At 38.0% G+C, this 17,234-nt stretch overlaps 1 protein-coding gene across 3 annotated transcripts in view; it reads right to left on the reverse strand.

Moving 5' to 3' along the window:
* The window catches only part of LOC124160864 (extracellular sulfatase SULF-1 homolog), a 197,937-nt gene that overhangs the window by 19,745 nt on the left and 160,958 nt on the right, over positions 1-17,234 (reverse strand). For all 3 annotated transcript variants that reach the window (XM_046536969.1, XM_046536971.1, XM_046536970.1), the window contains 13 exons: positions 15,469-15,966; positions 14,339-14,582; positions 13,153-13,392; positions 12,237-12,388; positions 11,290-11,459; positions 10,433-10,583; positions 9,764-9,939; positions 7,559-7,672; positions 7,089-7,145; positions 5,302-5,642; positions 3,567-3,774; positions 2,622-2,853; positions 2,030-2,204 (listed from right to left, as the gene is read on the reverse strand). In XM_046536969.1, coding sequence (XP_046392925.1) covers positions 2,030-2,204; positions 2,622-2,853; positions 3,567-3,774; positions 5,302-5,642; positions 7,089-7,145; positions 7,559-7,672; positions 9,764-9,939; positions 10,433-10,583; positions 11,290-11,459; positions 12,237-12,388; positions 13,153-13,392; positions 14,339-14,582; positions 15,469-15,936 — 2,728 coding nt within the window. In that variant the 5' untranslated portion in view covers positions 15,937-15,966. The remainder of the gene's footprint in view (positions 1-2,029; positions 2,205-2,621; positions 2,854-3,566; positions 3,775-5,301; positions 5,643-7,088; positions 7,146-7,558; positions 7,673-9,763; positions 9,940-10,432; positions 10,584-11,289; positions 11,460-12,236; positions 12,389-13,152; positions 13,393-14,338; positions 14,583-15,468; positions 15,967-17,234) is intronic.

A 17,234-nucleotide genomic window follows, 5' to 3' on the forward strand; every position in this document is an offset into this window, starting at 1 on the left:
AAAATATCATTGGAGAGGAATCGCTATTAAGATAGTAAAAAAAATGAAGTGAGGCCAGTGTTAGGAAGAGCTAAGCCCAGTTCACGGGAAGTTACCCTTACCTCCTCCCTAGCCTCCTCTACTTCCATACTTAAACACCCAATATTGTGAATTAAAATCAATTCGTTTTTCGCCATAAATGAATTTTACCACGAGATCTACTTCTTCTATTGCTGAGTTTTCAAATCCAATACCTGCACTGTAGGCAACACTCCAAGCGTCAATGTTGTTCTGCCTAACCAAAAGGATAAAAAAGGAAATGACTCTCATTATTGGGGCCCTTACCATTAGAAGAGGGACATAACACCCAAGATGGTGACAGCAAGTTTGGAATATGGAATTAAATGAATTATTGCAGTCGTATTTTCTTTGTAGACCGCTGAAAGAACAGTGATGCCTGCGCAAGTAATAAGTATAAGGGCACACTTCATTTTTCAAAGTTTTGTGATCAGTCTGTCCTGGATAACAAATAGCCTATTTGTTATCCAGGACAGACTGATCACAAAACTTTGAAAAATGAAATTTGAAATAGGAGAGTACAATCTTTCCAAGCCAAAGATATGCGTGGAAAAAGGAATGGCTAACTTTAAAATAGCCTTTAACATTGCATTTTATACTCAAAATAAACCTCCAGCTATGAATAATAAAGATAACTTTTATTTTATAGCTAACAGCATATAAATTCCTACTGTTTGCCCATCACTGCATGATTTAATTCTAACTTGCCCTTTAATTCGTTCTAAATTAGCAAGCCCATATTAGCATGCCAGGCATAGAGTAGAGCTTTTCCTCTGAGGCCTTGCAGGCACACTCTAGAAGTATAAGTGTTAAAAAGTAAAGTACCATTTATTTTGTCATGTTAAAATTCATACAGATACAGTGCACTTGTAAGGGCTAATTCAAAATGAACAGTTAATTACAGAAATAATTCTAATCTGAGGTTCTGCAAGGCTATAATTTTTGAGCTCTCAAGCAATTTAATTAATTTTTTTCCCTACTAAAGACATAAATATGCTTAAATAAATAAAAGATGGTAGCACTTTTCCACAAGAATTTTTAATTAAGTGGAAAATTGCTATGATGTTTTATTTATTTAAATATGCCTAACTCCCACCTATTGATGCTGAATCTGTTGAACATAAATATGCATCTGGACATCTCTTGACCCGGGAGACAAAAGCCGTATATTTTTGTCGGAGATTTTCTTTTGCAGGTGAACGAATGCCGAATATATACGTTTCCTAGCTCTCCCCCTTTTATGATGGTTGCGGGAGTGCGATGTCTTTGTTTCGGGACCCAACACTGCGGGGCTTGGGCCATACCCTCGAAATCTGGGAGCAGGTACTTGGACTCCTCGTCTTATATTACCCCTCTTAGCGGTAAGGAGAACTGCGGTCATACAATTGTTTATCCACTCATTTCGCAAAATAAATATTTGTTCCTTTCTCAAAAAATATAAACTAAGAATTGAATTATTTGTCTTTTGAGCAGCATTTACAATTTTTAAACGAAATTCTATGACAAATGTCACCTTACATCTCTATTTCAGTATGGACATCAAAATGGAAATTTTTGCTGCATTAAATGCATTAATATTGACAGTAGAGCTTTGTTGAAAAAAGTTGAAAATTCTCAGAATAAAACGAGGAATTCAATTCAAAGTCTGCAATTAACGTTCAAGCAACAATTATCCCTAAAGCTAATTCACATAAACAAAGCATGATTGACCACAAACCAATGCCACTGGTAAGGTTGTAAACCCCTAATGGAGGGAGCCCAACTACCCTCGGAGTCCGAGATAATGTGGAGTCCCTGTTAGGAAGGGTTGAAAAAGGTTGGTGCTGAGAGTGTGTGATTATCCGTGATGCCCTTTTTCATGAATGTCCTGCAAAAATGCTGCATACATAGGGGATGGAAGAATCTCTCGGGGCTCAGTACGGCAGTCACCCTAAGGCGAGAAATTCACCGTCTTGAAAGGGTTAATAGATACCTCTGAAGTGGGACCGTGCGATGCCATCTTCGTCATCTTCTTCTTTCATTGGATACATCTCTGGAATTCTGAGAGCTTCCTTGTCTGAAGGAGAAAGTTGCACATCTTTGTCAATTGCATGTCTCTTATTTCTTCTATTACCACGATGATACCTTAACTTTACCCTCCGATTTTCCTAAGAAAAGAAAATTTAAGTTAATGAATGAACCAATAATGCTTCCATGTAACAAGAAAAATATTAACCTCTGATTAATATGGATGAAAAAGTAAAGGGATCATTATTCAGAGAAAATTTTCAACAAATGAATTACTAAAAGAATATATTTTCCTCCCAATTTATTGGAAATAAATGAGAGATGATACTCAGATAGTCATATTATCTAAAGAGGGATATAAACCAGGAATAGCAATAGGAACTGAGTACCTTTGATTTTTAAATTATCATTAAAATATAAGTATGGAACAGCAGAGAGAATATGAGAGAGAATTTCTGTAAAAGCTGCTCCTCAGCAAATTAACTGAGATAATTTGAATGGAGGTTAGGTTTGCACTAGCAAAAATGGCTCACAAGCAAACACAAATATATATTTACCCTTCCAACATGAGCCCTGAGGAAGGCACTCTGCTTCCTCCGCTCTGCAGGCCCGATGGAATCAAACTGAGAGAACGAGAGCGAAGATGGCTGGGAGTAGAAGGACTGATGGGGGGAAATGCGGTATGCACCACGCTCTGAGCAGCTGCACCTTCGCCGGCCCTTGTTCCTTCCCTTGGGATGGAAAGAGGGGACAATGGTTCCTCTCCCCTTGCATTTGTGCTTACGCCACCTGAGGAAGACAAAAATACACAATTAATTCAATTGGGCAGTCTTATCTACTAAGGTTTAAATCATACAACCAATGTAAAGGACCATATTTAGATGAAAAGAAGGCATAGGCTATTCTACTTATGAGGCCCTTTCACCTAACATTTTTAAGCTTTTACATCAAATGAGAAATAATAAAATGCATCATTGCAGTGAAGTACATCAATACGCATAGGCGGATTTAGGGGGGAGGGCATGGGGCCCAAGCCCCCCCAGGCTCTTAAAAAATAGACTAGATTTTTAATATAGTTATCATTAAATTTGTTTTGTTTTGTGTAATACAGAGCCTCAATCATTTAATTTCATGTTAATAACTTTCATATTAAAATAAAGAGAATATTTCACATAGTAATTGTTGTATGTTGTTTTTAATGTCAACTATGAGAAGACCATTTGTTTGTCAGATCCTTGTGCCCTCCCCCCCCCACCCCAGAAAAAACTGAGTCCACCCTTGTCAACAAGCTATGAAACATGTTGTGCTTGGTACAAACCTTTATAACAAAATTTGGTATGGATGATAAACTTAAAAAGTTGAGATTGTAGTAGAGTGAATGTAGGCCCATGTTGATCTTGAGGTGCTAGACTGAAGCCCACTTAGCCTATTAGATAATATGGCCCTGCCAATGTAGGAGAACTATAAAAAAGTGAACATTTTGCACCATGAGATGGACTCACCTGCCTCCTTCCGGCACGCACTCCCACTTCTGCCCAGGCTTGCATGGTGCACGGAATTCTGGTCGCTGGCACTCTGCAGCCAGCCTTTCCATCTTTCCACCCAACCCCGTGATACGATTGTCTTCCTCCATTGCAGCCTCCTCCTCCTCCTCTTCCTCTTTCTGTTGGTCCACGTTCACTTCGTCCTCCACGCTCTCCTCAACAGGCACTGAAACATCCACGTACATGTATAAATATAATTGAAATTTTCACAAGCTAAAACCCTGTGCATTGTGTGAACAATAATAACTATAGGTACTCGTACACACACATGGGCGTATCCAGCAAGGGGCAGGAGGAGGCAGGCAGCTGCCCTCCCAGGAGCAGAAGTAAATTTAGTTTAAAAGTAAAAATTTTTGAACAAATTTTCTTCAAAAGTCAAAAAAATCAAATAAAAGTGATACTAGTAACAACATGTAATAAAAATAGTAATATTTTTCCGAGAAAATAATTTTGAAAAAACTAATAAAGCACTGTTGTAATTTTCTTGATATTTTGGTTTCTTAACCTTTCAATGTTACAACTTGAACGACCATGGCTTGCCGCCCGCTCTAGTTTTGATCCTGGGTACGCCCTTAAACACTCAAGTATCAATATACAGTGAAACCTGCCTTTAGCGGAATCTGAGTTAAGCAGAAACCTGTCTTATGCCGAAAATATAATTGGGCCTGGCGGTTGTAATGGGATTTTATGTGTATTGGTGCCCTCTGTCAAAAACGGAAACTGTCAAACGGGGAACGGAATCGATTCCTAGGCACGTGTATCTTGGTTAAGCAGAATTGTAAAACACAATTCCAAGGATAATGTTTACTGTAAGGAAATAAAATCCTAAAATGAGCCTACCTAGAAAATAATCCTTAAAACAAAACCAGCCTAAGGTGTCGATCGTTCACAAGTTTAACCACAAAGCGATGCTGTTCTTTTATTATTTCATCATAATTTTGTCTACATGTAGAATTTGAGTCAAACCAACCTTTTAGGCGACCCATGTAACAGATGTGATATGACTTTCAAGGTCTTTTTTTGAATTGTCAGGCCTTGAGTTAAGTGGAATACTGTCTTATTCAGAAAAAAATGATGGGTTGGAGAGATTGCGCTAAAGAGAGGTTCCACTGTACTATAAAACCAACTTTCCACCATTGACTGACTGATCCATACAAATGTTCAGGCTGAACAAGATGAAATACGACAATAATTCATAAAATTAAACCCCTCTAAAATCGTCTGTAACCCTAGCAAAAACTGTCAAAAAATTTCTATTAGAGTGTTGCCAACTGCCTCTACTTTTTGGGGGCATTCAGGCATAAAAAATTGACGGTAATGAGGAATTTGAACATCATGGAGAAGCTTGTTAATGGCACCAAAGTCATTGTGACAGCCATTAGTCCACACCTCGTAACAGTATTAAAGGCTGGAAGCCAAGAGCTGTTTGGTATTCCTAAGACTTTATTTGATTAGGTTTAATTAATTAGATTTAATACTTTTTAAGGCTATTTTGACACAGTTACCACGAAGAGCAGCCATGCAACCATGAGTTCTACTGAGAAAGCTGTTTGATGAATAAATATTTTTAAGGAATACTTAAGATGACCATAGAAGCAACACATATCAATACCTTCAAGATCTTAAGCAGACATTTTTCTGGGCGGATATGGCTTAATAAATAACATTAAAAAAAGCAAGAAATCAGTATCACCTCTCGAGAATCCACCGCCGGTGTTAATGACATCTCCAATGGACAATGGCCCCACTGTCCCCTTGCCTCGGTTGTCCTCATCGTCATCGTCATCATCATCATCAGTGTCAGTTTCTCCACCATCATCTATGTCATCGTCATCATCATCATCATCGTCATCGTCCACCCGCTCCTTCTTGCGTACAACTCCGTCATCATCATCATCTTCCTCAGCCGACTCGGTCAGGTCAACTTCAGCCTTGGGGACAATGGGAACAATGGGAGCGGGGGTCACTTTGTTGCGACCAATGTGATTGCTCTCCCGCCGATGTTCAGCATCTGGGTTCTCTCTCCTGCCACTGCTGCAAGTTGGCAAAGGGAAAAAGAAACAAGTTACAGGGCGTGTGGTCACGACTTTACATCATGATACGAATGAACTATCTTCACTTTGACGCTTGATTAAAAAAGAACTGAAAGACCTAGTTTTTGACACTTCATTTAATGACTCATCTGAGACTATGAAATAACTGGGCCAACATATAGGTCATAGTATTTTGTAAATAAAGAGTGGAATAGATGTACCTTCAGTAAGGTGCCAGCAAAGGACAGTCATACTGGCACACTCTCTCTGAAGTCTCTGACTCACTCATAATAAGCTAAGAATAGGGTGGTTTCCTATTATTTTTTTATTGCCTAAATCAAAAGATTATTACTCCTGGAGTAGATATTTTACGCTTTTAGCTTTTTAAATGACGATATCTATTTTTTGCGATTAAATGAAAAGTGAAAATTTTCAAGAGCGCGAAAACTCGACAGCTAAGTATGAATGCTGGGAAAACTCCATGTGACGTCGTTCTGGTTCCCATTGCCGCAAGTGAGGTGACCTTGGGGTGAGGCTTTGAGCGCTGATACAACGCAGGATGCTAGCAGGTTGCAGAGTACCCTGCTAGCTGATAGTGCTTGGCTTAAATAAGGATTAGTAATACCTTATCAAACGAAGAAAACTTTCTAACCTTAGCCAGTTTTTATAGGTGATTATTAAGACATGTTTACCTAAGCTCTGTGCCTCATGCATGCATTGGTAATCTCAGACGATGTAAAAATCCTATCTACTCGTATAGAAACTAGGTCCCTGTGACGTCACGTGGAGTGGTATCATATGGGCGCCAATCTGGCCTTTTTCAAATGAGGATAAAATTTACCATTGCCATTCGTCTAAACCGGTTTTTCTAAAACCAAATAATTTGTATGTATATTATGAATACATTAATGGTGGGTAACAAATCGCAATCAATGCCTTTCGTTTTCTTTGATGAAGGATACTACCCTATTAAGCTAGGGGGGGTTTTAGGCACAAGCGATAGTTGAGGGTCAGGGGGTATGGAATACCCGCCAGGGTAAGCGGGGGGTGCAGGGGACCTAGCTAAGACAAAATTTAAGATAAATGGTTCAAAATGTTAAGTTTTATGTTTTTCCAAGGGATATTTTATTTATACTTATTCTATTCTATAAGTAATATTAATTCAATTAAGTAAAATGAATTAAACCTAAAAATATCTCTAAGCTCAAGGGGGGGAGGTTTATCCCACAAAACCCCCACCCCTCGCTGTGCCCCTGGTAATGCTCGATAGTAAATAAATCATCCTTATTATGCCCTTTCAACTTTAATGGTAATGAATATTTTGCTACGTTGTTCCTTCATTCTTTAATGATTGTACACAAAATTACTTCGGACATTGATATATCATTTTTTTAAATTACAGCATAAGTATTTACTTAGATATTAAAAAAAATATTCAAGATCTTACCTCTCAATAAGGAAGGTATCAGGCCATTTCCCCAACCTTTTGCGACCATGTTTTGGGCTGAAAAATTCATGATTATATAAATAAAAAAAAATAAAACATATTATTGAGCATATGTTATATCAGTGTATTTTCAAGAGTACAGAATAGGAATTATTAAGAAGTATCTTACATCTGCAATTAGGCTCCCTCAGAGTATTTACAATGCAACCCATCTGGAGCATGACATAGGCTGCATTATATAAATGCTTTAGCTGCATTGAAAAATTAATGCTTTGGCATATATCAAAGAAATATTTTTATGTTGTCCCACACTGTTTCACATATCATTGCATAAACCGAAAAAATATTATAAATTTATATTTTCCAAACCATATAATTTGACCAAATGGTAAAATATTACAAAATATTTGAAAATACTTCGAACAAACTCATTAACAAATTTAATGCTAACATTAAAAATAAATACATACTTTCTGTGTAAGAGCTCCAGAAAAGATCGCCCATCCATTCGAGCAGGCGGTTCTACTCCTGCTATGTCCAGGAAGGTAGGAGCAATGTCGATATTTAGCACCAAATCATCAATCCTGTAGGTGTAGAAAGAGGGAGAATACATATAACAATCAGCAAAACTGAACTTTGGCTCTTAAGGCTCCCATGTATGCACAATTCTGATTTGAGCTCTGATGAGCTAAACTCACGAGTGAGCGTAGGTCACCACAAGCTGGACATAAGCAAGACTGGTGAAGCATTCTGGGGTCATACTTTAAGAATGGCTTGTAGCCAGTTCGTGAGTGGAATTTCATGAGTGAATGATACTGAGCCTGGCTCTACAAGGCAGTAATTCTCAATTTATTGGCCATATAACATTTGTACACACCACATACTGAAGTGAAATGGATGACCATAGTTCACTTATCACCATGAAGTGATTTCTGTTATTTTTAGAAATGTTTATAGTGATAAATATAAGTTCACAAATTTGGTTCTGCCAAGTATGTAATCAGTAATTTTTTTCCTCTCTAGTAAACCATTTACATATTTTTTTAGATACTTTTTTATGTACATTTCATACATACATTTTTAATTACCACAAGTTACCCTTTGGAAATAAAAATAAGTGTGTTTTAGATAAAATTGGAGCATAATACATAATTTGCATTGAATGTTTATTCTTCTTCATTTAATGATCCAATTTCTGACCAATCACTAATGGAAATGGATGAATTTAAATGGAGAAATTTTTGCACCAGAATATAGGTGGAAAGGGTGTGGCCTGGAACAGGGCCGGTTCTAGACGTTTTTCTGCAGCAAGCGAACAACATTCCAGTCCCTCCCCCCTTAAAAATATCCTGAGAGCGGTAGTAGGGATTTCCTTGGGATACATTTTAAAATAGATACAAATACTTAAGGAATATGGGTTGAGACTTAAATATCAGAGTGCACCTGTAACTTCTTGCTCTTACATTTTGAATTTGATACTTTTAGAGCTGAAAAACCTATTCTACATAAAAATTCATAGACCTGTTACGAATGAGTCAGCAGGTGACAGAGCGACAGACGACTGGATGAGTCCAAGTAGATGATCGGAGGGGAATCCGACGGACGAGTCCCTTTGGGAATGACAATAACCTGTGTAGTGGGGGTATGGGTATCCACTTTACGACATATCCTTTCTTCTACAATAATTTTTGGAGTAAATCAACCCTCAACCTTTAACCTCCATGTTTGATCAGTACTGAACATAGGACTAAGTGCTTGGATGGCCCCTTTTGCTTGGTGCTCTACAAGGCTGCGTACTTTGCTTAAACCGGCCCCGGCCCTGACGCTTAAGTTCAATACATAAGATGCAGGTAATTCCACGACTCTTGCATGTCCTTGACTCTTAGTTTCATTCCAGCAGCTCTTTTCCTTCTCTTTTCTTTGGTGAGATAATTTCATCACCCTCTCATGTTTTATTGCCTCAACATTAAAAATTGTAGGATTGAGTAAATAGAAATTTATGGTGGGCTAAGTAAGGGAGAATATGAGAGGGATTGGGGGGTCTACCTTGGGAACTTATGCATGGATGAACCAAAGGCGGTTTGATGATTGTTTTTTGGGTTAATGCAGCATCCACTCATTTTTAGTGGACGACAGTTTTGGGCACATTCAAGCTCCCATCTCCGGTCAAAATGATCAGCCGAGCTTCTATTCTATTTCTTATATATAAGGCTAGTTAGGCATGCACTGATTTGCTCGGTTTGAATTCCATTGGTGGAAGAGCCATTTGAAAGATGAAACTTATGGATAGCCAACCTCCGTTCTTCTTGTGATCCACTATTCCTATTGCCTCCCTTATCAGCCGAGGGAAATCTTTATTTTATCTGGCGATGATCTTTGACTCTTGGAATAGCAAGACGTACTCATACTGATCACTATTTTAATGCCAAATCCCATCACCATCCTAGCCAAAATGCAGTCATAAAAACCCTATATCATAGGGCCTCAGATGCCAGTTTGCTTGTGAGAGAAAAACAACACCATTTAATCACCACGGAAGCCTCCATACCAATATAGAGGGTTGATTGAACAATGAATAATCTAATCACTGATTAATTTTAATTACAACCAGTATGCATAAAAGGAAAGGTAAAAGGTAATGTGTACCAAGTCAAAAGTTCAAGAAATGGACTCACACTGTTCCAGGTTCAATTCCAGGCCCCCGAATCAGAAAAGGAACTCTCACATCAAACTCAAACGGGAAAGACTTTCCCTTGACTAGACCAAACTGACCAAGGTGATAACCATGATCAGATGTGTAGACTATGTAGGTGTTATCCAACTCTCCCAGGGCCTTCAGCTCCAGGTATAACTGAAAAGTAATTGAGGCTTGAATAAATAACTCCAATCATTTCCTTCGACACAGATAATTCATAATGTAATAGGCATGAAAAAAGCAAATTTTTTCCTCCCAAAATTGCCTATCTTTCCTCAGACATACTTATGATATTTGTTCACTGCATCCATAAAAACAATAGCAATCCCTACCATCTCATTTCTCTTACTCCAAAAATTATAGCAGTGCATTGAATCCAAAAACTGCTCATGTCTTGAGTAGGTACTAAGATGAATACGGCATTTTCTAAGTTATCAATCCTCACCCACCAGCATCTAGAAAATTTGAAATAAATCTCAAATTCGTAGATTTATATTGATTCAAACAAATCTTATATTTGATTCCCCACCTTCACCTACAATACTAACGCACCATTTCCCAATACAAATTCCTTGGTTATATGGGTTTGAACCTTGACAATTAATCTAGACCAAATTTGGCTGATTTTGGGTGATATCAAAATACATACCCTATGAACAGCATCATCCACACTTTGCAAGGTTTGTAGACGTTTCGTCATCAGCATATCTGTGAACCGTTTGTGAATTGGTTGCATTTTTCCTGTGGCTTGAAGAATCCATTGTTTATCTGGATTGGGAGCATAGTCATAAGCAGGTGTACTGCAATAAATGTAGAATGATAGAACAGTTAATAAAAGGATATGTGTAAGAAGGATAATTACCTGATTTTTCTCTACAATTTGAAAAGAAAATATAATGATAGGCAGGTAAACTTTCAGCTGGGCTAAGAGGTTAAAAATATCCATCTATGAGCAGGTTAAGAATCCTATAAGCCGGCATTGATCAAAATATCCCAGCTGAGAAATGATGGGGTCAATATATGAAGCTTTCATACAATTATGGAACCTTACAGGTATATTCTTCAACCTTTTACTGCAGATAAGTCATATAATTTACTCTTGTGCAAAAAGAGTCATTACCCTCTCATCCAGAAACATTAATGTCATACGCAAACATTGATTGCATACTGGCAGGGGCATAAATTTATGTAGCATTTATCAGAGGCATTGAGAACAAAAGAGATAATAAAAAGATTAGAAACCTTCTTTGCAGATAGGAGTTGAATCCTCACACTCCCCTTAAATTCTATAAAATTGAAAGTCCGAAAAAATCATAAATACATTATTTTAAAGGCTGTACAGAAAAAATTCTCTGAAGTATCATAAATTATGCTAAGTTGTTTAATGCACTAGTTGTATCTTCAAATAGGAGTCAACATCTCTATAAAATAGAGTGAAAATATAAAATATATGAAATAAACAGCACAAAAAATTGTCACTAATTAAAAATTTAAAACATAACTCACTGGTGAGTCGTGACATTAAAGAAAAGGTGCGAGTATTGGGGAGCAGAGTCCTCTGGTCCATGGGGTGATGGGAAGCTGACCACAAGCATAACAGGTTTCCGACTGAAGTATCGCTTTGACTGCCTCAGGAAGGAGATGGAGTCGTTGGCAATGAGATCAGGGTAGTAATCCTGAATAAGGAATTGGAGAAAAATTTATGTTATGATTCAAAAGACTAAGAAGTGATGAGCCATAACCTATGGTATCAGAGCAATCTTGATTTGTTGTTGATTAGTTGATTAACCACACCATGTTCAAATTTTACGTGCCAAAAAATTCATAGCACAAAATTACCATCTGTCGTGTTTGTTACACCAAATGTTGGAGGATTGAAAACGCACGCAATACTCTACACAGATTTATTTAACACAATGCAACAATACAACCTCGGCCATACGGCCGTACACCATACACCGGATATCAAGGAACACACACAATGCCACCTTGGTCCCAACACTTAAATTACCAAAAACAGGTGACACACAAAAACCATACATCACACCATCAAATTAAGTTCAGCAAATTATACTAAAATCCCTTCCTACAATCCTTGAAAACATGGAATTCACTATACAATCAGAGATCAGAGTTACTTCAAGGATATTCAATAATATGCAGCTCAGGAATTGGTTTGCTCATAATGAACTGTGTCATAATAATAAAAATCAACTACAGACAATAAAATCTTTAAAGGCTATGATTTCAATCAATTTTTAGTTTAATGAGCTGACGGCAGTGAGCAGGAAAGAAGACCCATGTTAGGCATCATCTAAAATAATGACAATATTTTTCTAAGGACATACATATTATGATGGTTTTCAAATAACTGCAATTGGAAATATGAAAAAATGGATGCAGATTCCTGATAAGAAATGGTTGAAAATTGAAATGCATACTTTAAAGCATACCTTTTCATAATTAAATCCATGCTTGATTTTCTTGCCATTCAGGTTGACAGAGTAGTTGTAATAACGTGAGTTCATGATCAACCCTCCCCATTCTCGCCATCCTGGAGGAATGTGACTGCCATTGTATTTGTTCAGGTACTTTCCAAAATAGCCTGCATAACACAGAACAGAAATATTGAGAATTATTCACAAGATAACTAAATACATATTACAGCTGAAAATAAAGTATACCGGCAATAAAATAAGTCAAAAAATCTTTGAACCAAATAATATTAGTTTCTACAGCCACATTGATTATACATCACTGAATGTATTTTGTTTTATTATCACTCGTACATCAAGACATAGTGAGACTAATGTCACTAAATTATGTAGGCATGGATGAGGCTGTAAATTCCTTAATCCATGAAGAATTGGTTTTGAGGTACAGAGATAATTCAAAAGATACAAGTAAGATTATTGTCTTTGTTCAAAATCAATTTAAGATAATGAAGTAGATTTTAAAATTTTGATTTCGTTTTTCACTAAAAATGAATCAACTGATTTTCCACAACAAACTCAATCATTCAAACAGAGAATTGAAAGCATGTAAAAAATTACAATGCTCCAAATAATGAAGGCCGAAATAGAACATGCTTTGCCAATATGCACAATATCTGACAAAAAGAATACTTACGATGGGAATAAATATGGACAAAGATCAACACTAGCTTGAATACTTGTATTCTTCAGCAGAAAATAAAAAAATGTGATTATGCTGTTTAAACAATGAAAAATAGAAGCCTTATGCAATTTATGTATTGCCAAATCAGCCTTTTAATCACTCCACTAATTCACTGGTTAAAACTGGCTTTGGTTCTCTGACTTACGCTTCTATGGCATATTATATTAAATTTTTATAAGTTAATTGACAAACCTGTTCTATATCCAGCATTTGAGAGATAGGTGGCAAATGAATGAGGCTCATGATTGGCCTGCCAGGCAGCTGCAGAGCAATTGTCGTTGTTGGTGAAGACTCCATGGTTGTGTACATAGAGACCTGTGAGCAATGATGACCTTGATGGGCAGCACATAGGGGTGGTCACATATGCATGACGAAACTCAGCTCCTCCTTCCCTTAGGGCCCTCAGAGTTCTTGGCATGAAATTCATTGAGCCTGGAATTATAACATATCAAGAAGGATTAAAAATCTCAAAACTTAGTGCAAAACTTTATCAGCTGGAGATTCCTCGCATCCAGCAGGACTTCTTATAAACTGCAGCATTTCAACATAATGATTATTATGAGCATAATGAATGGACCTATACATATTTACTACACATAAATTCGGGTTTAATTTTCTCTCAAAGACAGCACTATGTATTTCATAAAGTTATCCTCTTGATCAAATCTAGGGTTGCCAACTACATATTTTGGGACACTATGAGAGAATAGGTATCGCACCAAATTTCCTGAGGAATCAAAGCTTATTTAAAATTTTTAACTTAGTTTAAATCATTCCATAAATTCCCCAATACATAAAAGAATTTAAGCACATATGAGAGATACAAATCAATGGATGGCATTAAAGGTACTTCTTCAACTCATACACTGAGAAAATAATCTTATGAACACTGGCGATTCTGGAAAATACATGAGAGTTGGCAATTCTAATCACTGGCATTGCATTTCATCAACAAATTAATTAAGTTGTCAATTATTTTAAAAAGTTGACAACCTTCATTACATAAATTGCTATGTTGAAGCTACTTGATAGACATCTGAACTAAGAACTAAAATTGAAGACTATGGAAGCCAATGGGCACAAGTGCAATTTTTATACTTTTGGAGATAAGGGCAGATAATGGTTGGTGGGACACACAATATTTTTGTGGTAAAGGGATACGAGTGAATCACCTATAAGTATACATATATAGATTCAGCGCTTCACTTATATCTATTTGCCACAGCAATATCGTGTACCCCATTGACCATTATCAGCACTCATCTCTGAAATTATGAAAATTTCACATATACCGTTAGTTCAAAGGGTCCTCAATTAATGTTTTCCTTTTCCTTTGTCCTTTCAATATCCGATGATCAATTTCCACGTTGATCCTCACCTAATTCAACGTCTTGGTCATCAGTCAGGATGAGGACAATGTTGGGTTTCCTCTCCTTGGGCATTGGAATGAAGGAAGATGCATGTGCTGGCTTGCGACTTCCTTGTTTGTTCCTCTTGTTCACCACTTGCTCCCTCCGTGGCACTGCAGAGAAAGAAGACCCCCTCGAAGGTGATGGATCCTGGTCAGCCATCTTGTCTCCTTCCTCGGCAAATGGTTGGGAAGGTGGAACCACTTCCGCTGTCTGGTAGCAAACGAAATGGAAGGTGTAATTATGCATGTAATTTTATTCCCACCAGCAAATGTGTAACAATCATCACTCAGAGAGTTTTGCCAGAGTAAGGTAAGTTTACATGGAGCAGTTTGCAAATTATAGCGGCCAAGTTTATAAAAAGAAATTTAGAATGTAATTATGTTCGGTGGAAAGTTTTTGAGATACTAAATTGTTAATAGATATTTGTGAAGTTAATTATACCATCATTTGATACAAGCGTCATAGGATTAAATTATTGTGGAAAAGTGCAACCACCTTTCATTTCAATATGTTGAACTTCCACCACATCACACCTGAAACGGTTGACCTAATTCAAAATAATGAGTTATTAATACAAAAAAATTACAAAAAACAACGCTTTGATGGTGACAAAAAAAGAATACATGTAATTTTTTCTTTAATCAATTTTTCAATGAACTTTGATATAAACAAATTTGTTGTTTTGACTCTATATAATTCTTGTTCCTTTAAATGATGGCAGCGCTGGCATCGCATTTAGGTGGTCATTTTTTTAAACTAATCTCCCTGTATAATTTTAAATTCTGAATAAAGATAAGGTTAAAATCATAATAAAAGTATTAGAATATTGCATTTTCATCGGGCTCCGAGTTATCTTGAAAATTTCAGCTTCATAGCTGATCGGAAAGTGGGTTAAGATTGAATTGCATGATTCGACCCAGACAAGATGGCAAGCAACAAAGCGAGTTTATAAAAATGTCATAAAAAATTAAATATAAGTATTGATTTTTGAAATAAATGACACTCTCAGACCGCCCCCCTAAATTTGATGCAGAATCCACCACTGAGTCCATACTCCTCAGTAATATTTCCCACCATCTACACCGCCAACACTCACCTCAGCTGGGGGAGAATCTCTGTGGTGCTGCCCCCTCCTGCCCCCCCTCCTCCCCTGCTGCCTCTGCTCCCCGAAGAGGCTCTCCCTGCCTCCCCACGGCACCGACTCCTCCTCCGGCTCCACCGTCACCGGGGGCCTCAATCCGCCGCCACCCGCCTCCGACCCCCAACCGTCGTACGGCGGACCCGGGGTGGCTGCCGCCGCCGCCGCCGAAGACCCCAGCGTCCTCCGCTGCTCCTCGAACTCGCCTCCGCCTCCTCCTCCCCTGTGGTGGCCGTGGTGGTGCCCGGCCCTCCGCCCACCCTCGCCCCAGCCTCCGGGGGTCTCGTCGTCGTCCGGGAGTCGACCCGAGGACACTGGGTCGAAGGTGCAGGTCAGGAGGCCGAAGGTGAGCAAGGAGAGGGCCAAAGTCGTGGAGATGCGTCGCAGGGAAGCGATGCTACTGCGGTGGGAAGTTGCGGTGGCCATCTTCACGTGTGGTAGAATCGATGGCTCGTGCTGAAAGGGATAATCATGTATATTTCTGTTAAGATTGAATCAGTGGTACGCAACACTTCTCCAACCATAAAGTCTCGTTAGTTTAGTTTTCTACTGATAAATAAATCGCTTCCATTCACAATAAATTCCACACATAACAAGACTGATAAAATATACACTTAACTGATTTCATTACGAAAGAACCCATGTAAGAGGATTAGGCAATCTGTCCTCAAAGTGAATAGCTGTTAGTTTAACACTTTGCGTACCAGAATTTGATTCATCAGGTCGAAGTAAATCATTAATTTGGAAGACGCGATTTCTGTCAAATTACTTTCGCGAGGCCTGTATGTGACTTGTAGTTTCCCTTCCAAGTGGACGGGAAGGCATTCCACGGATCTTTGGAGGGGAGTAGGGGGGGCTAATGGGACTCCCTCTCATTGGGTCGAAACACACACTAGCTAAAATCGAAATTTTTGGATTCAACTTTATTTTAAATTTTAGAAAAAAGTGTGTAGTCGATATACTTCGAGTGAGTAATCGACATGGAAAAATCGAAATTTTTAAGTCAAATTAATGGGTAATTAGTGAAATGTGTATATTTTATTGTATTGTATTGTAAAATTGTATTTTTAGTCAGAGGCTGGTGATAAAAATGGTACCGGGTATGGTTAAACCGTTTAAAATGGTACCTCATTTTTCATTTTAGGTGCAGTATTAACGGATCATGTACGGAATGACAGAGAAAGACCTTTCTGTAATAATATATATTTACCTACTTTAACGAACAACATTTTCTTACTACGTCACAAAATCGAGAATTAATTATTACCTGGCATTGTTCGGGAAGGATAGTACCCAGAGAAGTGGGAAACGTCGAATTGATCGTTGAAGTCCGTACGAGCGTTAACCAAAAATGTCGTGCTAACTCATCCCCCAGCAAAAAGGATTGCACCGGAAGGATTAATAGTTAAGTGCTTGAGATGTTTTCTCTTCGAGCGTGTAAAGAGGTGTGACTACTCGGCAGGATGTCCAACCACATATGTTGTACGACGTAACGTAACAAATGGTAATGAAAAAACGACATATAGGTCACGCCGGACGCAACCGAAAGCAGCACTACGGGGTTTGGCAGCATTAAATGTATCTTTACGCTAACTTAGGTCGTAATCCGTGCAGCCGTATGGAAACGCATAGCAGGCAAACAGACATCCTCTTTTATATATATAAACAAGCAGCTTACCAAAAAGGTATTTGTGTTTGCGAGGAGAGGTGCGAGGTCAGTCTGC

This window comes from Ischnura elegans, chromosome 6 (genome assembly GCF_921293095.1).
Source record: "Ischnura elegans chromosome 6, ioIscEleg1.1, whole genome shotgun sequence".
NCBI classification, from domain to species: Eukaryota; Metazoa; Arthropoda; class Insecta; order Odonata; family Coenagrionidae; genus Ischnura; species Ischnura elegans.